We start from the raw sequence: 16634 nt of genomic DNA on the forward strand, positions 1-16634 counted from the left end.
TACCCACAATGAAGGAAAAAATGAAGAAGCTATGCTCCTTTCCCCATGTCAGAAGTTTCAGCTAACCTACCTGTAAAAGATTCCGCTTTCCTGATTTAGTCACCATCCTATCATTATGAAGCACACACAAAACACAAGGCTACATGCTGTATTCTCTAGAGTAAATTCAAAATAAATTAAAAAAAAAAAAATCCACCAAAATGACTACCCAAATTCCATGAGCAGACATGAACAACGGTGCTCGAAAAAAAAAGGGGGGGTGGTTTACAGTTCTGGAAAAACAAAAATCTGAACGACATAAGCATCAGTAAGGGTAACAAAATCCCATGAAACAAACAAACAAACAAAAAAAACAAAACAATCACACAGATACCAGGCAATTTGTATGTTCCCAAACCCCCTATATCACCACTGCAGGCAAACAACTCCAACTGTCTTCTACCAGAAGAGTTTCCTTACAATATTTCTAGCTTACTAATCACCTGATAGGACTGACAGATATTCCAACAATACAATGCGCCAGTCTCCCGAGATGTTGCAATACAACCAGATATACTATATCCTAAAGAGTAAGGAAAAACCATCATTAACAGCAAAATAGTTTGCATACAAAGTGACTGCACAAGGATCGCTCTTTCTCTAGACAGTATCTTCACAACCAAATTCCCTTCCCCCTAGTACTGATTCCACTATTCCCATTGATCTTGCTTTTATGTGAGATGGCTAACTCATTTCCAAATCAAAAAACAAAGCATGTTACATCTCATGCACCAGCTATTTGCCATTATCTTGAAGGATAAGAACAATTGCCAGGTAAACACTGGAGCTCTTTACCTGCTGAAGCCCCTCTCTAGAAGGTACAGATGTTCTCACAATGTCATCAATTGACCACCACTGGTCAGCAAGATACAGGGCTACAGCTTGAAAGAAACAAGTGGAAATAAAAAGTTAGTGATTGTCACTATTCCAAAAGAAACATATTCATTAAAGTCACTAAACAGTTAGGAATACCACTGCAGCAACCAAGTTAAGCATCTTCTAATCAGCACTATATTAATGCAGTTCTTACTGCCTTAGCACAACATATATGGTGCCATAGACCCCCCATATGTAACACACTCTGGTCCAAGACCTGTTTGAACCCTGAGAACAGTAAGAGAAACTAAATGCAGATTTTGTGCAGTATGACATAGGGAATGTGTTTTTCAGACATAAGCACTATCCTTTATTGCTGTGCTCTAGTGCCTCTTTCCAATGAAAACTGGCCCTGACAGAGGTATACATACGTACACACACACAGGTGTATTTTAATTTTGGATTGACTATGGATATTGACATTGAAACTGTGTAAGTCTGAGTCAGATCAATTTAAAATGGCTGACAGCCATGGGATTAGCAATCGGGAAAGAGTTTGATTCATTTTTTTGTGGCATACTCAGAACTCATATATATGAGGTCATATGGAAAGAGAAGGAAACAAGCCATGGCACTGAGCTTGTTATGGAGGACTGGAAGGGAAAACAAACAAACAAAAAACAAAAGTAACTCCAACAGTAAGATGTTACCTTGGCCAGAGTTATGTAAGACTTGCAGGCAAGGACAAGTTTAAACTTGATGCTGATCGATCACTGCTAATAAAGAGCATCCAAATTAATGGCCAAGTGTATGGATTCTACGAAAGCTCAGTAAACTCATTTTGGAGATGTGAGGTGTACATCAAGCAACCAAGAGACACATGTTGTGTGTACTTGGTTATTAAGTGCATTGAATCAGACAAGCACTGTTTTATGTTGCTAGATATCTTCTGAATTTAATGTGTCTAGTTCTACTCTGATTAGTGTAGAAAGTTCTATTATTTGTGTATATGAATCTACAACAACGAGTAGTATGGGAACATGACAGTAGTGAATAACAAATGGAAAAGTGGCAAAGTTACAAGCTACACTACATGGAATGCGCAAGGGCCTGGTTACATGTATTTGTCACAGAAAAAGAAACAGCAACACAGAGATTAGAATCTTAAAATGAAACCTGTGAGCGAGTCCTCTGGTGCAAACAAAGCAAGAACTTTGTGTGTCTGCTCTCCACCATAAAGAGGAACGAAGCCCACAGTTGACAAGCTAATAGGAATCTGAAACAAGAGTGTACAATACTTCAATAGACTCTTGCTAATGCACCATTAGTAAAATATACAGAGAACATTTAGCAGGATAAGCAAGATGAGTTTTGAAAACTAAGCACTTAACAGTTAGTTGTAAAAGACAAGTATCACACCCTGGCCCTTACTGACTTCTTTATAATACAGTCTGTCTTTACGAAGAAAAAAAAATCTAAAGAGCTCCAACTCTCAAGCTCTGGCAGATTTAGCTGCAGCAATTTATGCTGTTACAGCTCTCTGCTGTCAGCAGCTTGTGCTAATGCGCACAACTGAAGTGAGGTGCACGAAGAGCCAGCATATGTTCACTTCAACTGCCGCAGCTACACAAGCTGTCAAACCCAAAAGAAGAATGAGGCAACAGGCAGGTACAAGAATATCAAACTGGCACAGCTAAATTGCCAAAGTTTGTTAACAATAGCCCTAATGTGCCAAAGTGGGACCTTTGGATTCAAAAGGATTTTCTTCCCTAAAACTGCACACATTTTAGAAATTTAAAGTTTGTCTGCTTGATTTTCCCTCTGGATCAATGTAAGAAGGGTCAGAGCAATTCACCACTCAGGAGTTAAGGACTTTTGTGGAAATTCCTTTTGATATTTAAACTTGCATGTTTTCAATATTTAATTAGCGCATCAAAAAAAAAAAAAAAAAAAAAAGAAACCTAGAGAAGTGTTAATGGTGTGGTAAATAGACTTACTTATCCAGAAAACAGCCTATAAAAAGATTATGATATGCTACGCCATAAATGATGATGTTAATACAGATAAACATTTACGCATACAGCACCTGCACTTACCACAAATCCTGGGAAGTAGTCAAGACACTGCTTCTGCAAAGCAATCTGCAGCACTGACCTTTTATGCCCATAGAGAATCCTCTCACCTCACTTATTTTTCATTAAGGTTACACATCATTACTTTTATTGGCACTAGTTATAACAGAAGCATTCATCTGGATGGAGCCAACATTGGACAACTTATCACTCAAGTGTTTAAAACATATAATGCCATAGCCAGTCTCTATTAGAACTCTCAATAACAGCAGGGAATATTTCAGATAAAAAGAAAAGGATCACTTTTGATACTAGGGAAACTTGCATATCAAGAGTTCAACTCCACCATGAAGATCACTGAAGGACTGAGATACAAACAGCCAGTCAGTTTCAGTAAAGCGTGAGTTCAAAGTTATGAAAATAAATTTTTAATGACTACATCAGTTGGTGTCTTTAGGAAAGAGTTTAAGCAATCAGTTGAGATTAAGGTTTTTTTTTTTTTTTTTTTTTTTTAAATAAAGTTATTTAGTACCTACAGAGCCATTGCCCAGAAGGAGCAGATGAAGTGACGGACATCCAGATCTAAACTCATCTCACCAAACAAAACTAAACAAAGCTTAAAACATAATAGGGAATTTTTTTTAATATAAAAGCGATGTTAAAATAATGATGTCATTCAACAGTTATGGACTGGGTTTTCCCTGCATATTTTAGATCTAAAGCATATGAGGAAAACCATGACGAAAGTATTTGCTTGTTCTTACTTTGCTGTGGTCTGGCAAGGACAAGAATTCAGGACGATTTGGATCTCCACACCGAAGGTCAGACATGTAGTCTTCTGCAGAGCTCTCCAAGTCCTCATGACTGTAGCCGTTCAACATATCCACAGGGAACGCCATCATCTTGAGAAAAAAGCAATATGATATTACTGCAGGTAACCTGAGGGACACAATGCATAGACTATCACATATTCCTACTAAAATGGAGCTAGGAAGACTGTTAAACACCTCCTTCTGCTCCTTTCCTGAGAGGCTGTCCAAGTGAAGGACTAACACTGAGCATGACACTCAGCCCCAGCCACACAGCTTGGTTTTCCAATTACGGACTAGGGCAAGCTGGGCACTGCTGTGTTTAAAACAAACCCACTTTTGTCTCTTCTTCCTTTATCTTCTGTCTTTCTCCACATTATTTATTTTGTGCTAGTTACAAAGGACATACATATAACCACATCCTCCACCTCTGAGCCAGGAAGGGAGAGAGATGCTCCAGGCATTTAGTTAGGGTGGTGCCTATGAAAACCAACCTGTAAAATGATACATGAACCCCATCTGTGTTCAGAAGCAGAAAAGAAAGGTTTTAGCCAATAGATCCCTCTAGACCCAAACATGGCAGGTTTCCAACACACAAACCCCTCTTTGCAGCACAGGTACAACACGCCACACACTGCCTAGAGGTGTCAGGCTCACAGGACACATGCAGATGTGTTTCTGTGTGGGACTGCCAGGCAGAAATCTTGAAACCCCATGCTTTCAATTAGTTTATCTTCACCACAGACCCAACCTTTTTCAACAGGTCTCCTTTATGCTCATCGTTTCTGAGCTGAAGTAAAAAGCAACAAAATCTAAATATCACACAAACTTAACAGTGTTTTACGAGTTACTAGCACAAGTGCACAGACCATTAATTTCTTTTCACCACTCTGCTGCTTGTGCCAGCCAGCAACTCTGCAATACTTCTGTTAGCACCTCCTCCCACATCACTGCTCATAAAAATCCTTCATATGCCTTCGCTACATCCCTCAATACAAATAACTCCAGCTGCGAGCTATACACCAGTGTGCATCTCTTGCGAGAGCCGTCCACGGATGGCTGTGCCTGCTGCTTTCATAAAGCAGGCCAAAACCATGGGCTGAGCTGCATCATTAAACCCCTCACAGCTGATGTTTTTGAGGCTGCCAATTAAGCAACAGGTGACCAGTCAGATCAGAGGTAAACAGTTCAAAAACTAAAAGGAAGAACCTCATTTATTTTGGAGAGTTTGCATTTAAACCGCTCTCTGAAGAAACTGATGAGTTGTTCAGAACTACTCTCTCCTGCCAGCTGACTATTTTCAAAAGCATTTCAGTTGTGAATAGGACAGGGCAAAAGCTAGTGAAAAACAACAGCCTGCATCGGATTTAAGAGACACTTTATTAAGTAGGAAAGAAAACCAAAGCTAAAGCATGGAAGACCATGGTGGCAATAACTCCTCCGAGATTTTCTTTGATTCAAATTGTCCTTGTCAAAGCAGCGTCAAATTAAGATGAGCAAGAGCTCCTGGAATCCACTGACTGCTCTTCAGCTAAGGCTGTTGCAGGTCTGTAGGGCTATACCCAAAAGCAGACACACCAGCTTCTTTTGGGCTGTAGCCCAGACTCTCACAAGCATGGGCTAGCGCATGAGTTTCCGTCCTGGAAGAATACTGGATCTCTTGATCTCTCCCCCCATTGCTCCCAGGAACTCACCACCTAACTCTCAGATGAGCACAAAGTTTTTCCTAGGGCATTCAAGATTCCTAGTATGAAGTGACTCTCCCTTTTTTCCAGTCCTCTCCCTTTCATCTGCCATTTAGTGCTCTTTGCATTCACAGGTATGTTATATGCAAAAGACTCTTTGATTTCAAGTCACCCAGTGGCAATTAATAAGTGCATTTGAAAAGCTTTTTAGCAACAATAATATACTACTAAAAAGTTGTTTGAACAGACAAGGCCATTCCTTCCACACAAAAGACAGATTTTTTTTAATGTTAAAACTAAAAAACAAACTCAGACATGATTTCATTGGCATTTGCAGCTGTTAAGAGAAAAGCATTCCATTAATGCTATTTTTTAGGATATATACGCACACATTCCCCACAGCAATTTCCTTTCACATCCAGCTCATTCCTTTCCCTTATCTGTTATTTGGGCTTCTCTTCTAGTCTCTCACATTCCTCCTACTATTGCTCCCTACCCCCTTCCAGATGCCTAGCTACATCCCTCAATTCTATACCTGTTTCCTTCCCCCTCCAGAAGCTGCCATGGCTAAAGGGACAGAGGCAGGCAAGAGATATCCAACACTAACCAACTCCATTTCCTCCCCAGCTGGAAACGGAAGGTAGTTCAAGAGCTGAAGACCAGGCATGGCTGCCTTTGCCTGCAGCAATAATCCACAGCAGCCAGAGGAGCTGCTGCAAGGGAAGCAGTTCAAGCACCGGTGGTCTCCTTACCTCTAGTGGATAACAATACAGTTTACCTATCTACATGAGAGCTCTGAACCACGCTAGCAGTGTATGCACATTTTAAATGCACTATTTATTCTAGTGTGGTCAAGCCCCTGAGGCAGATGGAGCCATTCTTACACATCTCCCTTCTGGTCTCTTCCCAACCTCTCAGCTCCATCCACCTTAAGGCCTGGATCCATCCCACTAAACTCAAGCACTTAACTGAGGCTGCCACGTCAGGAGCAGCTCCTCTTCTAATCAATGGCAACAGAGACAGACCCCTGTGCTTGGTAATTTAATCTTCCAGTTTATCAGTGAGGGCTGTTCCAGCTCTGAACTTAGACATTGCAGCTAAATGCCTGAAGATAGGCAGGAAGAATCCAAGCCTAAATTTGTATCTTTGTGCAGGACTAGACAACACAAAGTGCTGCTTTGTAACTAACACCAAGAAACCAGGTCAAAAACATTCAGCCTTCACAAAATATCTGAAGAAATCTGGAACTGCTGATAAATGTACTAGCTTGATATAACATGCACACTGCAAGAGCTCCAGTCCGAACAGGAATAAAGGTGAAATGTGAGTTACATGTCACTGCCTCTGTAACAGCAGGAGGCTTTAGGAGCTGGTTAGCTGCAAAATATCGGGTAAATTCTGCTTTAAGGGGGATACAGACACACGAACAGTCTAAAATTTAATTTTCTCTAACCTAACAGGAGAAAAAGAAAATCCTATTAAAGAAATACCGAAATGCTTGGACAACTCTGAAAATAACAAATGACTTCAGATGAGCTTTCATTATTACATGACAAAGAGGCATGCAAGCTACAAGCTATAACTAAAAGCCTCTAGGTTATAATTCCTGACATTTTTAGAATAAAATAATACAGGACTGAAGCAGAAAACATGTAGTAAGAAATGTGGTAGATTATCTGAATTCTGATCACTACACCACTATGAAAACAAAAACAACAATCATACCTTTGCTGATAGGTAAACAAGGACAAAAACTATTTTATGCTAATTAACAGATGCATAGAATTACCCTCAACATCATGCAAAGACCTTCTTTCTATTCAATTAGTATCAATAATGCACAAATTCCAAGTCCTGGTGTCAAAGCAGGGACAGACCCTGAGAAGCTCCATGTTCCACCTTGACAAAAATAAAAAAAATTAGAAAATAAGCGAAAAAAAACACTTGTTTAGCCACATGTTTGATTTATTTTGTATTTATTTATACTATCCACTCCACACTCTTAACTCAATTACATTCACTATGTTTGAATTTTCACCTTATGGCATTTAGGGAAAAGTAGTTATGTGGAAAAGAACCAATAGAGATCAATCTTCAAGAGCGACCAAAGAAAACCTACTCGGCATCCCCATTTAAAAAACATCCACCTTTTGTACTGTGCAGCAGATTAAACTTTTAAAGTTAAGAGCTCTCAAACACTTTTGTGATGTAATTTGTATCTTAGTGTTGATGAGATCAGTTATTTCCCAAGACATAAGTTTGCCATATCCCTGAAGAAATCACTGACTATCCACAGAAAGCCATCAAATTGCATTAAAAGCACTGAACAGCTGAAAACAAGAGAATGCCCTGTGAACTACCCATCTTCAGCAGAGCATGAGAAAGTAGCCTAACAGTCTAAAATGTAAGAATTTTTGCTTTAAACAACAAATTAACCTACCAAAGAAATCAAGTGACTGCCAACTGTAGTAAGTTAATAAATTCCCTAACACACAAAAATGCAATTTGTTTGTCAGTGTCTTTACAAAGTAAACGTACTGAGGGCTTTCACCTCCAAAAAGTTTCTCAAGTACTCATGATAGAGAAAGCGGGAGAGAGAAAATAGTTTTTCAGTTTTTCTTGTCGAGAGCATTATGCATTTTTTACAGCGCAGCAGCAGGAACAGCACGGGTCTCCGCCATACAGTCCACCGCACCCTTTGCTGTTGCTCTAAGCCTCCATGTGTTGCATGACCGTAAAACTGTCAGGTCAAATCCTCGTCACGTGCTGTGGGCCCGCGCTGTGCTCATGGGGTACCACTCCAGTTGGCTAGCAAACAGTCAGGCTCACTGAGCACACCCAGTGTAGCCTTAAGCGACCCAACTCATCACAACCATTTGTGCAAAATGGATATTGGGGGGGGGTTTCCAATTTTATTTTTTAAATTAAACAAATAAGGCTTTTCATGTTTCAACAGAAAGAAAAGTCAATCTTACACTCTTCATAAACATATCATTTCACGTAACAGTGTTAAAGATTGCATGGAATGAACTCGCATGAACAACACTTGCTTTAATGTGGAATTACATCACTTTTCCCCTTCTCAACATTGTACAACTTACTATGTGAGAAGTGGCACGTCCTTTTTAGAAACAGCTGCAGCAACAGAGGGTAAAGATCAATTCAAGAAACAACAACAAACACATTTAACACGATGAGTGAACACATTTCTTTGCAATTGAGATAATTCCCAATCATAAAATTTTCATTAACATAAGTGTTAAGATGGAAAAGTTATTCTTGAATTTTTTTTCTTGAAGCGGAGAATAAGTGGGCAATCTTGGAAATCAATTCAGATTACAAATTTCTGAACGCTACTTGCAACCACTACTTAATCTTAGAAGCGTACGAGGGAGAGACGCACAGCACATGCGGCTCCGAGGCCAGCAGAGGATTCCCGAGGCTCCCGGGCGCGAGAGCTGGGCACCACCCGCGCGGGCCCTCACTACACACTGCCAGCAAACAACAGAAAGTTAAAGGAAGCCAAAAGCTGTACGGTTTCCTACAGCATGTCACAGGGCTCAAATGCAGCTTAAAACTGTTTTGGGGTACCTCTACCTGAGAGGAACTGTAGTCTAAGAGGTTTGGCTGCTAGCCGAGGATTTAGAGGAATCCGGATAAATTTCTAGCTCTGCCACAGACTTTTGCACAGAAGCACAGACACATTACTTAATCTCTATCTGCTTCAACTCTGCACCTAGGAAACGGGAATAATCATTACCTCAGAGAGACCAGAATGAGAAATACTTTACCAAGAGCATGAGACTCTCACGCACAATTGTAGCAGAACTTTACAACTACTGGAAAAACACACAACTTATTTGCACGGCTGATTTTCTTTTAACATCATAAACAATCCACCAAGAACCTTCCAACTTAAAATAACTGACACAAACACATGTGATATAATAGATACATGCAAAACTAAGTCAACAGCTAGACAGCAGGGTGATCAATTTTAAGATTTAAATTAGGGTTTAAAAATAAAATTAAATAGTTTCTCTTTTATTTAAAATTTGAAGTTATGAGAACATACACCAGGGTGCTCAAATTATGGCCTGCAGACTTTTTCTGATAAACCAGGCTATTTAATCCAGCCTTAGCCCACACGTGCGCAGCGGGTCTAGTCCTGCAATGAAGTGCTGGCCACACAGACAAGAGGTACAGCACAGGAATGCCCAGCCTAAAGTCTGCGCTATTTAAACAGTTCCTGAAGTAATGAATTGCAGCACTCCTGGATGGCCATGCATTTCTCAGGAACCATCACGTACCTTGAACAAAACTCTACCAAAAAAAAAAAAAAAAAGAACCAACACACCACAAACACTAGAAAGGTGAGATTGCTCCACAGACATCTTGCCGTGCCCTCCCAGGCTACAGCTGGGCAGCGTTGTGAGAACAGACTTTTAGGTGACAAACCGAACCTTCGCACACACTAGCGGCTCACGCGGCAGCGCGGAGCAAGGCAGGGAGTGGGGAGAGCTGCCCTCCCTCCAAAACCCACCTGATGATGCGCTGAACCAGCAACCATCTTCGCTAACAGAGCGGGGGGAACATCATCTTTGTTTTGCTAGGCTAGTTTCTCAACTTGCTAAGTTCAATCACTAGTTCAGTGAAAGCTGAGAAATGACATAAAGTTGGGGGGAAAAAAATAGTATATTTCCTCTTCTAGTTTTGACTTTAAAATGAGCTGCAAGGATGACATCTTCTAAAATTGTGAAAATTGTGAAATTCTACTGACTAGAAGCACAAGCTCATCTAACTTATTGACATAAGTGTTTCTTTGTTTAGACTAACCAGCTGTCATATACACAAAACATGTTTTCATCACTTTTGTTGCTTCTTTATTCAACATCAAGTACTTTAAATAAGGGGGGTTGTTTTATTTGCTTTTTAATATACTGTGCATTTGAACTTTTCTCATTTCTATTCAAACACAGTCTGAGGCAAATTTTAGGTATGTAAAAGTTGTTCATCCTTTTCTAATATAAAAATAATATTAACTTATGTTAAGATTATTAATAATTTAAATATGTATAGGGAGTACCTACCTGATCTATTATGAATCTTGCGGATTGAAATACGTAGGGAAAACCTGTTCCATAACTACCAGTTTAGACCACAATTGTAACACAGCTTTTACATTTTGTAAGTATCCCTGTCCCTTTAAGCTCTATTCAGTTCAATTTGTAATGCAGACTGATGGAAAATAAAGGCATTTTAGGAAAGGAAAGTTGGTTTTACTTTTTTTTTCTTTAATACAATATAGTATCTATTAAGTGTTATGCATTAGGTAATAGAGTATATATTAGGAGTTCTTAATAACTGCACAGACTTGAAAAACTGTTAACAATGTACTACTTGCAACACTGAATAGACCACTCAAACCCTCCCCACTCAAATATTTGTGTTAATGGAAAATAAGCCATTCTCATCTTTATCTTTAGGGTTCCCCCAGTCTGAAATCTGGGTAAATTAAAACAGGAGCATAAAAGCCCAAATAACATCTATGCATATACCGTAAAAACCCAAAGAGAAAATTCCAAAGAGAAAACAGCACTGTGGTCTAGAAATCATTGTCAACATCTACAAGAGCTCTGGATTAATACGCCAGCCACATTATTTGTAATCTGCTTGAAGCAGCTTACGCAGCTCTGGTTTTCTATCAGAGATACTAATCAAAGCTGCTGATTTGAATGCAAATAAACAAACAAAAATAATCGATCCTTTCTGTTCACTCAACACTAATTAACCACCATAATTTATGTTAAGTCACTTGTATAACACAGAATTATGAAATCTAAATAACGGATCTGACTCTCCAATCTCAGCATGAATTGCAACTTCAGAGGAAATTAGCAACAATTATTTCTGAAAGGTGTGTGTGATTGGGTTCAAGCAGTCTCCTGTGGAATGAAACACTGAACAGTGTGTGTGGGGGGGTGGAGTCTTCCACATTAAAAAAAAAAAGAAAAAAAGAAAAAAAAAAGATATTCACACATGCTTTATTTTACTTTAAAAAACTTGTAAAATTTGAATTTTTGAAACAAAAATACAGTCTAAGCATAAAAAGTTCATTTCTAGGATTAAATATATTCAGGAGGTTCTAATATGCAATGAAATAAAATGTTAACATGTGAGTAGCTCTAAAAGACTAAACTGCCACCAAAATGGTGAATTAATACAAAACTAGATACTCTTAATACAGTATATAAATAACAACCCTAAAGAGTGCTTTTAATTAAACAGTGGTTAGATTTGCAGAATTGGAAATACATGATCTCCATTAACAACTACAAGAGTTTATGGTTTTAACGAAAATGGAACTGAAATCTTACCAGTTATCAAAACTGATGTGGCAGAGGAGTATCAGAACGTCCACGTACCTTCACTCTAAAACCCACCTTAGGTAGGTAAGATTCTTAAACATATGCCTCATTAAGCACCTATGTAATGCCACTAATGTTTTGCTTAAGTGATTAAAATTAGGCATTTGATTAGGTAGCCTACTTAATCAAAGACCAAGTTCTTAGGTAGACAAAACACTAACCAGCTATTTACATTTTCCTACATAGTCTCACATCTTAATGAGATTCAATTGGTTTCTTAAACTTTTTTTTCTGCATAGAATTTTGGGAAATCAATACACACAACTGTTTCCTACACGGAAGGGTGCCAGAGATCTACCAAATTAAAATTCTGTGCTTGAGACCATTCAAAATAGCTTCACTTAACAAATATTTCTGAAAAATGAGTTGTTCTTGGAGAAGTCTTTCACCTCTTTCCTTTCAGCTTCTCAAATTCAAAGTTAATATACCCATGCACATAAGGAAATTCGTTTCAGTTGTGTTTGAAAACAATTAACATCTAGAAGACAGAAACATAGGACTAAGTGGGATTTTACTTCCTAGATCCTCAACTCCTTGACATATTTCAGCTCTCCCTTCTGCTCAGCTCTTGCTCCTCTTCTTAATCTCCCACTTTCCTCTATCTCCCCTTCCTTCAGCAAGGCAAGTGTGCTTAGTGTCTTAGAGAAAACAACCAAAAGAACCACCAAAAATACCCATCTACCCCGCAATGAGCCACCTCTCTAGTTACTGCTCTTTATCCCTTCTCCCACACCCCAGCAGTTTTAGAATTCTCCAGCTCCATCCTCAGCCCTCTCCAAGTTTGCTTCTGCACTTTATACCCCACAAAATCGTCTCTTAAAGATGATCAGATTAAAGATCCGATAGCTCAGCACTTGTAACGCTTGCCCAGCCTCCCTCCCCAGGCAGCGTCTGGCCATGTGGGGCACAGCCGGCCACACTGCATTGCCCTCCCCTCCTCGCCTTCCATGACTCCACGTTCCCACGTTCTCCTCCTGCTTCTCCAGGCACTTCTTTAACAAATCTGTAAGAGAAGCCTCCTCTCTGATTTTCTGCAGTTTTACTTGTCAGTCTCTACCAGAAGACTATCTCCCACTCCTACTTGCTGCCCATGTTCCTCATCAGCTTGTTCAGTTTTCAAACCTTTACGCTTCCTATCACATCATCCCTCCATTGTGGGAGCAGCACCCCATAAATATATCTAGTTATTTTAGAGGAGTAAGAACAAGAAACTCTTCTCTTGACCATACTTGCAAAAAACCCACCACCTAATATTGTTAGGCAGCTGGTGGACTGTCAAACTATACCATACCAACACTAGTGAGACTGATACTGCAGTAACCCTACGTATGCATTTCTGCTTGTTTTTAAACTCTTGATTGTGCTGTTTTCCCTGCTACCGTCACAACCTGGGTGGACTTCAAGGCTGTGCAGATTAGGTCAGCCATTGCAGATGCCTGTTATCACAGTTAAATGAGTTACTGCTCATCAGCTAAACAACAGCAACTCTCTTTATGGGTGCTTCAAGAATATTCCAAATGCAAATTCAAATGTGATGGTGACCATGGTTACTAAGGGTGAGCAGCAGTTCATTAAGCTTTGCAATCATACCCTCCAAACTTAAGGAGTTACTAAAATAGTTGACTGAGCTACAACTATGCCACATAAAGTCTGTGGATGTTCCAGAGCTGCAGGAAATTCAAGTGCTACACTTCAGGTCTTGGAGTAAAAAATTAACTACAGGCTATTAAATCAATGACAGTAGGAGACCTATAGCCGAGAAAGAAGCAAATGCCTAATTTTCATGTGTGATTTAGATGAAAATGCAGAAACTGGGTAGAAATTAACATTGGATCTTTCCAGTGCTAGAAGTAAGTCACCAGAAGTAAAGCAGGGAATGTAGTTAAACAAGACAGCAGCATCAGATCTCTATCAACCCCAGAACTTTCTTGCAGACCACAAGCACACAGAACTGAAAAGTTCTGGAGTCTGACTACATGGCCCTATGGCCCATTTACCATAGCTTGGGAGCAGAATCCGGAAGTCAGTGCTGCAGTAAGTATAACACATTTGGAACAATAAGAATTTAAACCTTACTTTAAATTATGAGTTGCAATTTTTCCAGAAAGGGTCTAGGCAGATATCTCTAACCATTATCACAATTATCTTCAAAAGATGGCAGATGGTTAGAAATACACTGTTGAGAGAGAATTTTGAATTTTAGCTGATACCGTAACCTCACTCAAATGTTCTACACTGGTGAATTCTTTCAGCGGCACACACCTGAAAGCCTGACAACATAAAACAGAACGATGAACTTCATTGGCAGTACAATTAGCAGACTTATCAAAATGCATAGGATCAAAGAACACCAGAAGAGTTAGTGACACAGATAACTAGAAAGAAAAGGGAAAGAACGCAATTTTCCAAGATAAGGAAAAGACAGGATGAAAGTCAGGTGAGAAGAATACTACAGACATTAAGAAATATGTTCAAAGAGATCATTAGGGCTTGCAGACACCATACTTGGGCCAGGGACACGATGAGGAAACCATTACTGAGTGTCAACACGAGCTCAGTCACTTTGTGAAGAGGTGTTTCAAGCTATCATCCCAGCTGATACCACTATAGCAACTACAATGGTGGGCATAAGCCTGTGCAAAACAGCACTAAGGCACTCGCACCTTTACAAAGGCCACACAGACAGACTAACCCAACCCCAACCCCCCATCTGTGAGTATGTTTTTGCTTTCATCATCCCATCTCCAGAAGGATGGAAAGAGAGGCAAGTATGACCTAAAACTAGAAATAAACTCCATCATTTGAAAAAAATGAGCATTCTAGAAACACAAATTCAAACTTTATAACAATTTGACTCACAAGCTAGCAAAGACAGTCAGGCATCTTGTAGGCTATTCTGGCTAGAAGAAAAAATAAGTATCAAGGGCTGGTATTTCTTGCTTATATAAAAGTTCCTCAAACAAAGGAAGAATCAAACATCAAAAGAGTATTTCATTGCTCAAAGCCCTCAGGAATCTGTTCAGACATCAACTGACTCGTATCACTGTTTTCTAAGCTTTCCAAGGGTGCCACACAAATGAGCATCAGCTCAGGGCATGCTGTCTTACCCAAACTGAATCATTCCTCCTTACCATCCATACCTACCGCTATCAGAACCAATATTTAGCAAACTGCTCACCAGACAGCTCCCATTCCTGAGCAGCTCTGTGTTTGCCTTCCCTTCCAGCAGGCTCACAGTAGCAGCTGGGAGATCGCCAGCACTCTCTTCACCTACCTCCAAAGCAGTTTCCCCCCGCCCCACAACTGCCTGAAACGAAACAGCAATGATTATACCCAATCTATCACAACACTAACATGCGCTCACTAACTGTCAGTGAACATGTTAGCACAGGACAGAAGTTCAGCATCAAGAATGTCACTAATAGTGGAAAGGAATTCACACCCAGCCTCCTCCCTGGTATCATCCTCTCCTCGTCTGCACCACCAACCATCCTGACACCCTTCCAGGAATTTACACGCTCCTGTGAATAGGCTGCATTTCCCCTGCCTCTCACAGTAACACGTTTGTACAATTCAGGCTTCCATGCTATACCTCTTGGCACCCACGTTACCCTGTTCTGGATGGACTTGAATTTTAGAACAGCTTAAGAACTTAGATGAAGCACAAAGAAGAACTGATTTTCCCTAGAAATACAGAGGTTCCTTGCATGGTAGGGACATGTTTATAACAATGATAAGCAAGGTACCTGTGAACATCACAGAGACAACTGCCCAAAACAATACTGCCCTGTATAAACTACTGGAACAATATCAGCACTGTCAACTCATGATATTAAGCCCAAATTAGTATTCACCTTTAAGGCTCAGTCGCAGGAATCAGGTTGTTACCTGTTACTTCCTCAGTGAATTTCTCCTTTCAGTAGCTTCAGAGTAAAGGTTGACAGCACAAACTTTCAGTGCTCTAGTACCAAAAGAAATAGAATACCCCAACGTTTTAAAATCCTTCAGGCTCTCAATGCTGCACAGTAACATTTATGTTACATCTCCAACTAGTTTATTATTATTAATTCATAAATCACTCCAATTCCTCAAAATGATGACTTTTGCTGTTTAATTTCTACGAAAGCTTTGAGAAATGCTATTCAAGCTAGAAAGTCTTTATCCTCTAAACTGCTTTGCTACCTTCAAAGATTTACAAAGAGCCAGATAAAAGACTGGTTTTCTAGCAACACACTTATTAATCTAAACACATTTTACATTTGACAACTGACGTATGAAAATTATAAACTTTATTATGGTTAGTGCAGCATTCCTTGACATTTGAAGTTCACGGAGAGACATATTCACGCTTGGGAAAGGCCACTACGGTAGCAGACTCATTATCACTGGTACTTTAGAACTTCTGAATGAAGTATATTCTAGCACTGCCCTGGGGCTACTGATCTGAGGGAGATTACACCTTTACTAGTTATTCTTCTTCCCTTCAGTGATTCCACAGAATTAAGGAAACCTATTCAGCCATGCATACTCTACATGTTTTAATGAAACCTAGAAGAGAGTAACACTGAATTCTGCTCATCCTGCCCCATAAACAACCTGTAACCAAAAAGAGAAAGAGACTGCTACCATGAATTTGCAGGTCCCTCATTCTATAGTAATAATAAAATCTTGAAGTGTTATTTTACTACAAAAATAAAGTACAGGACCAAGAGAGGAACATACCATAATATCTGAAAACAAGTCGGAAACCTAAAACACTATTTTGAATAGCTATACAACATTCAG

The 16634-nt window shown here is 39.6% G+C and overlaps 1 protein-coding gene across 4 annotated transcripts in view; it reads right to left on the reverse strand.

Annotated features, from left to right (window-relative positions):
* The window catches only part of LOC112987033 (soluble lamin-associated protein of 75 kDa), a 37231-nt gene that overhangs the window by 17242 nt on the left and 3355 nt on the right, over positions 1 to 16634 (reverse strand). For 3 of the 4 annotated variants that reach the window (XM_064499731.1, XM_064499730.1, XM_026106687.2), the window contains exons 2-4: positions 3692 to 3829; positions 2032 to 2131; positions 835 to 920 (exon numbers count right to left, since the gene is read on the reverse strand). In XM_064499731.1, coding sequence (XP_064355801.1) covers positions 835 to 920; positions 2032 to 2131; positions 3692 to 3829 — 324 coding nt within the window. Of the gene's footprint in view, positions 1 to 834; positions 921 to 2031; positions 2132 to 3691; positions 3830 to 15027; positions 15199 to 16634 lie in introns of those variants that run through there. The other variant, XM_064499732.1, reaches the window with a different exon arrangement.

This window comes from Dromaius novaehollandiae, chromosome W, assembly GCF_036370855.1.
Source record: "Dromaius novaehollandiae isolate bDroNov1 chromosome W, bDroNov1.hap1, whole genome shotgun sequence".
NCBI classification, from domain to species: Eukaryota; Metazoa; Chordata; class Aves; order Casuariiformes; family Dromaiidae; genus Dromaius; species Dromaius novaehollandiae.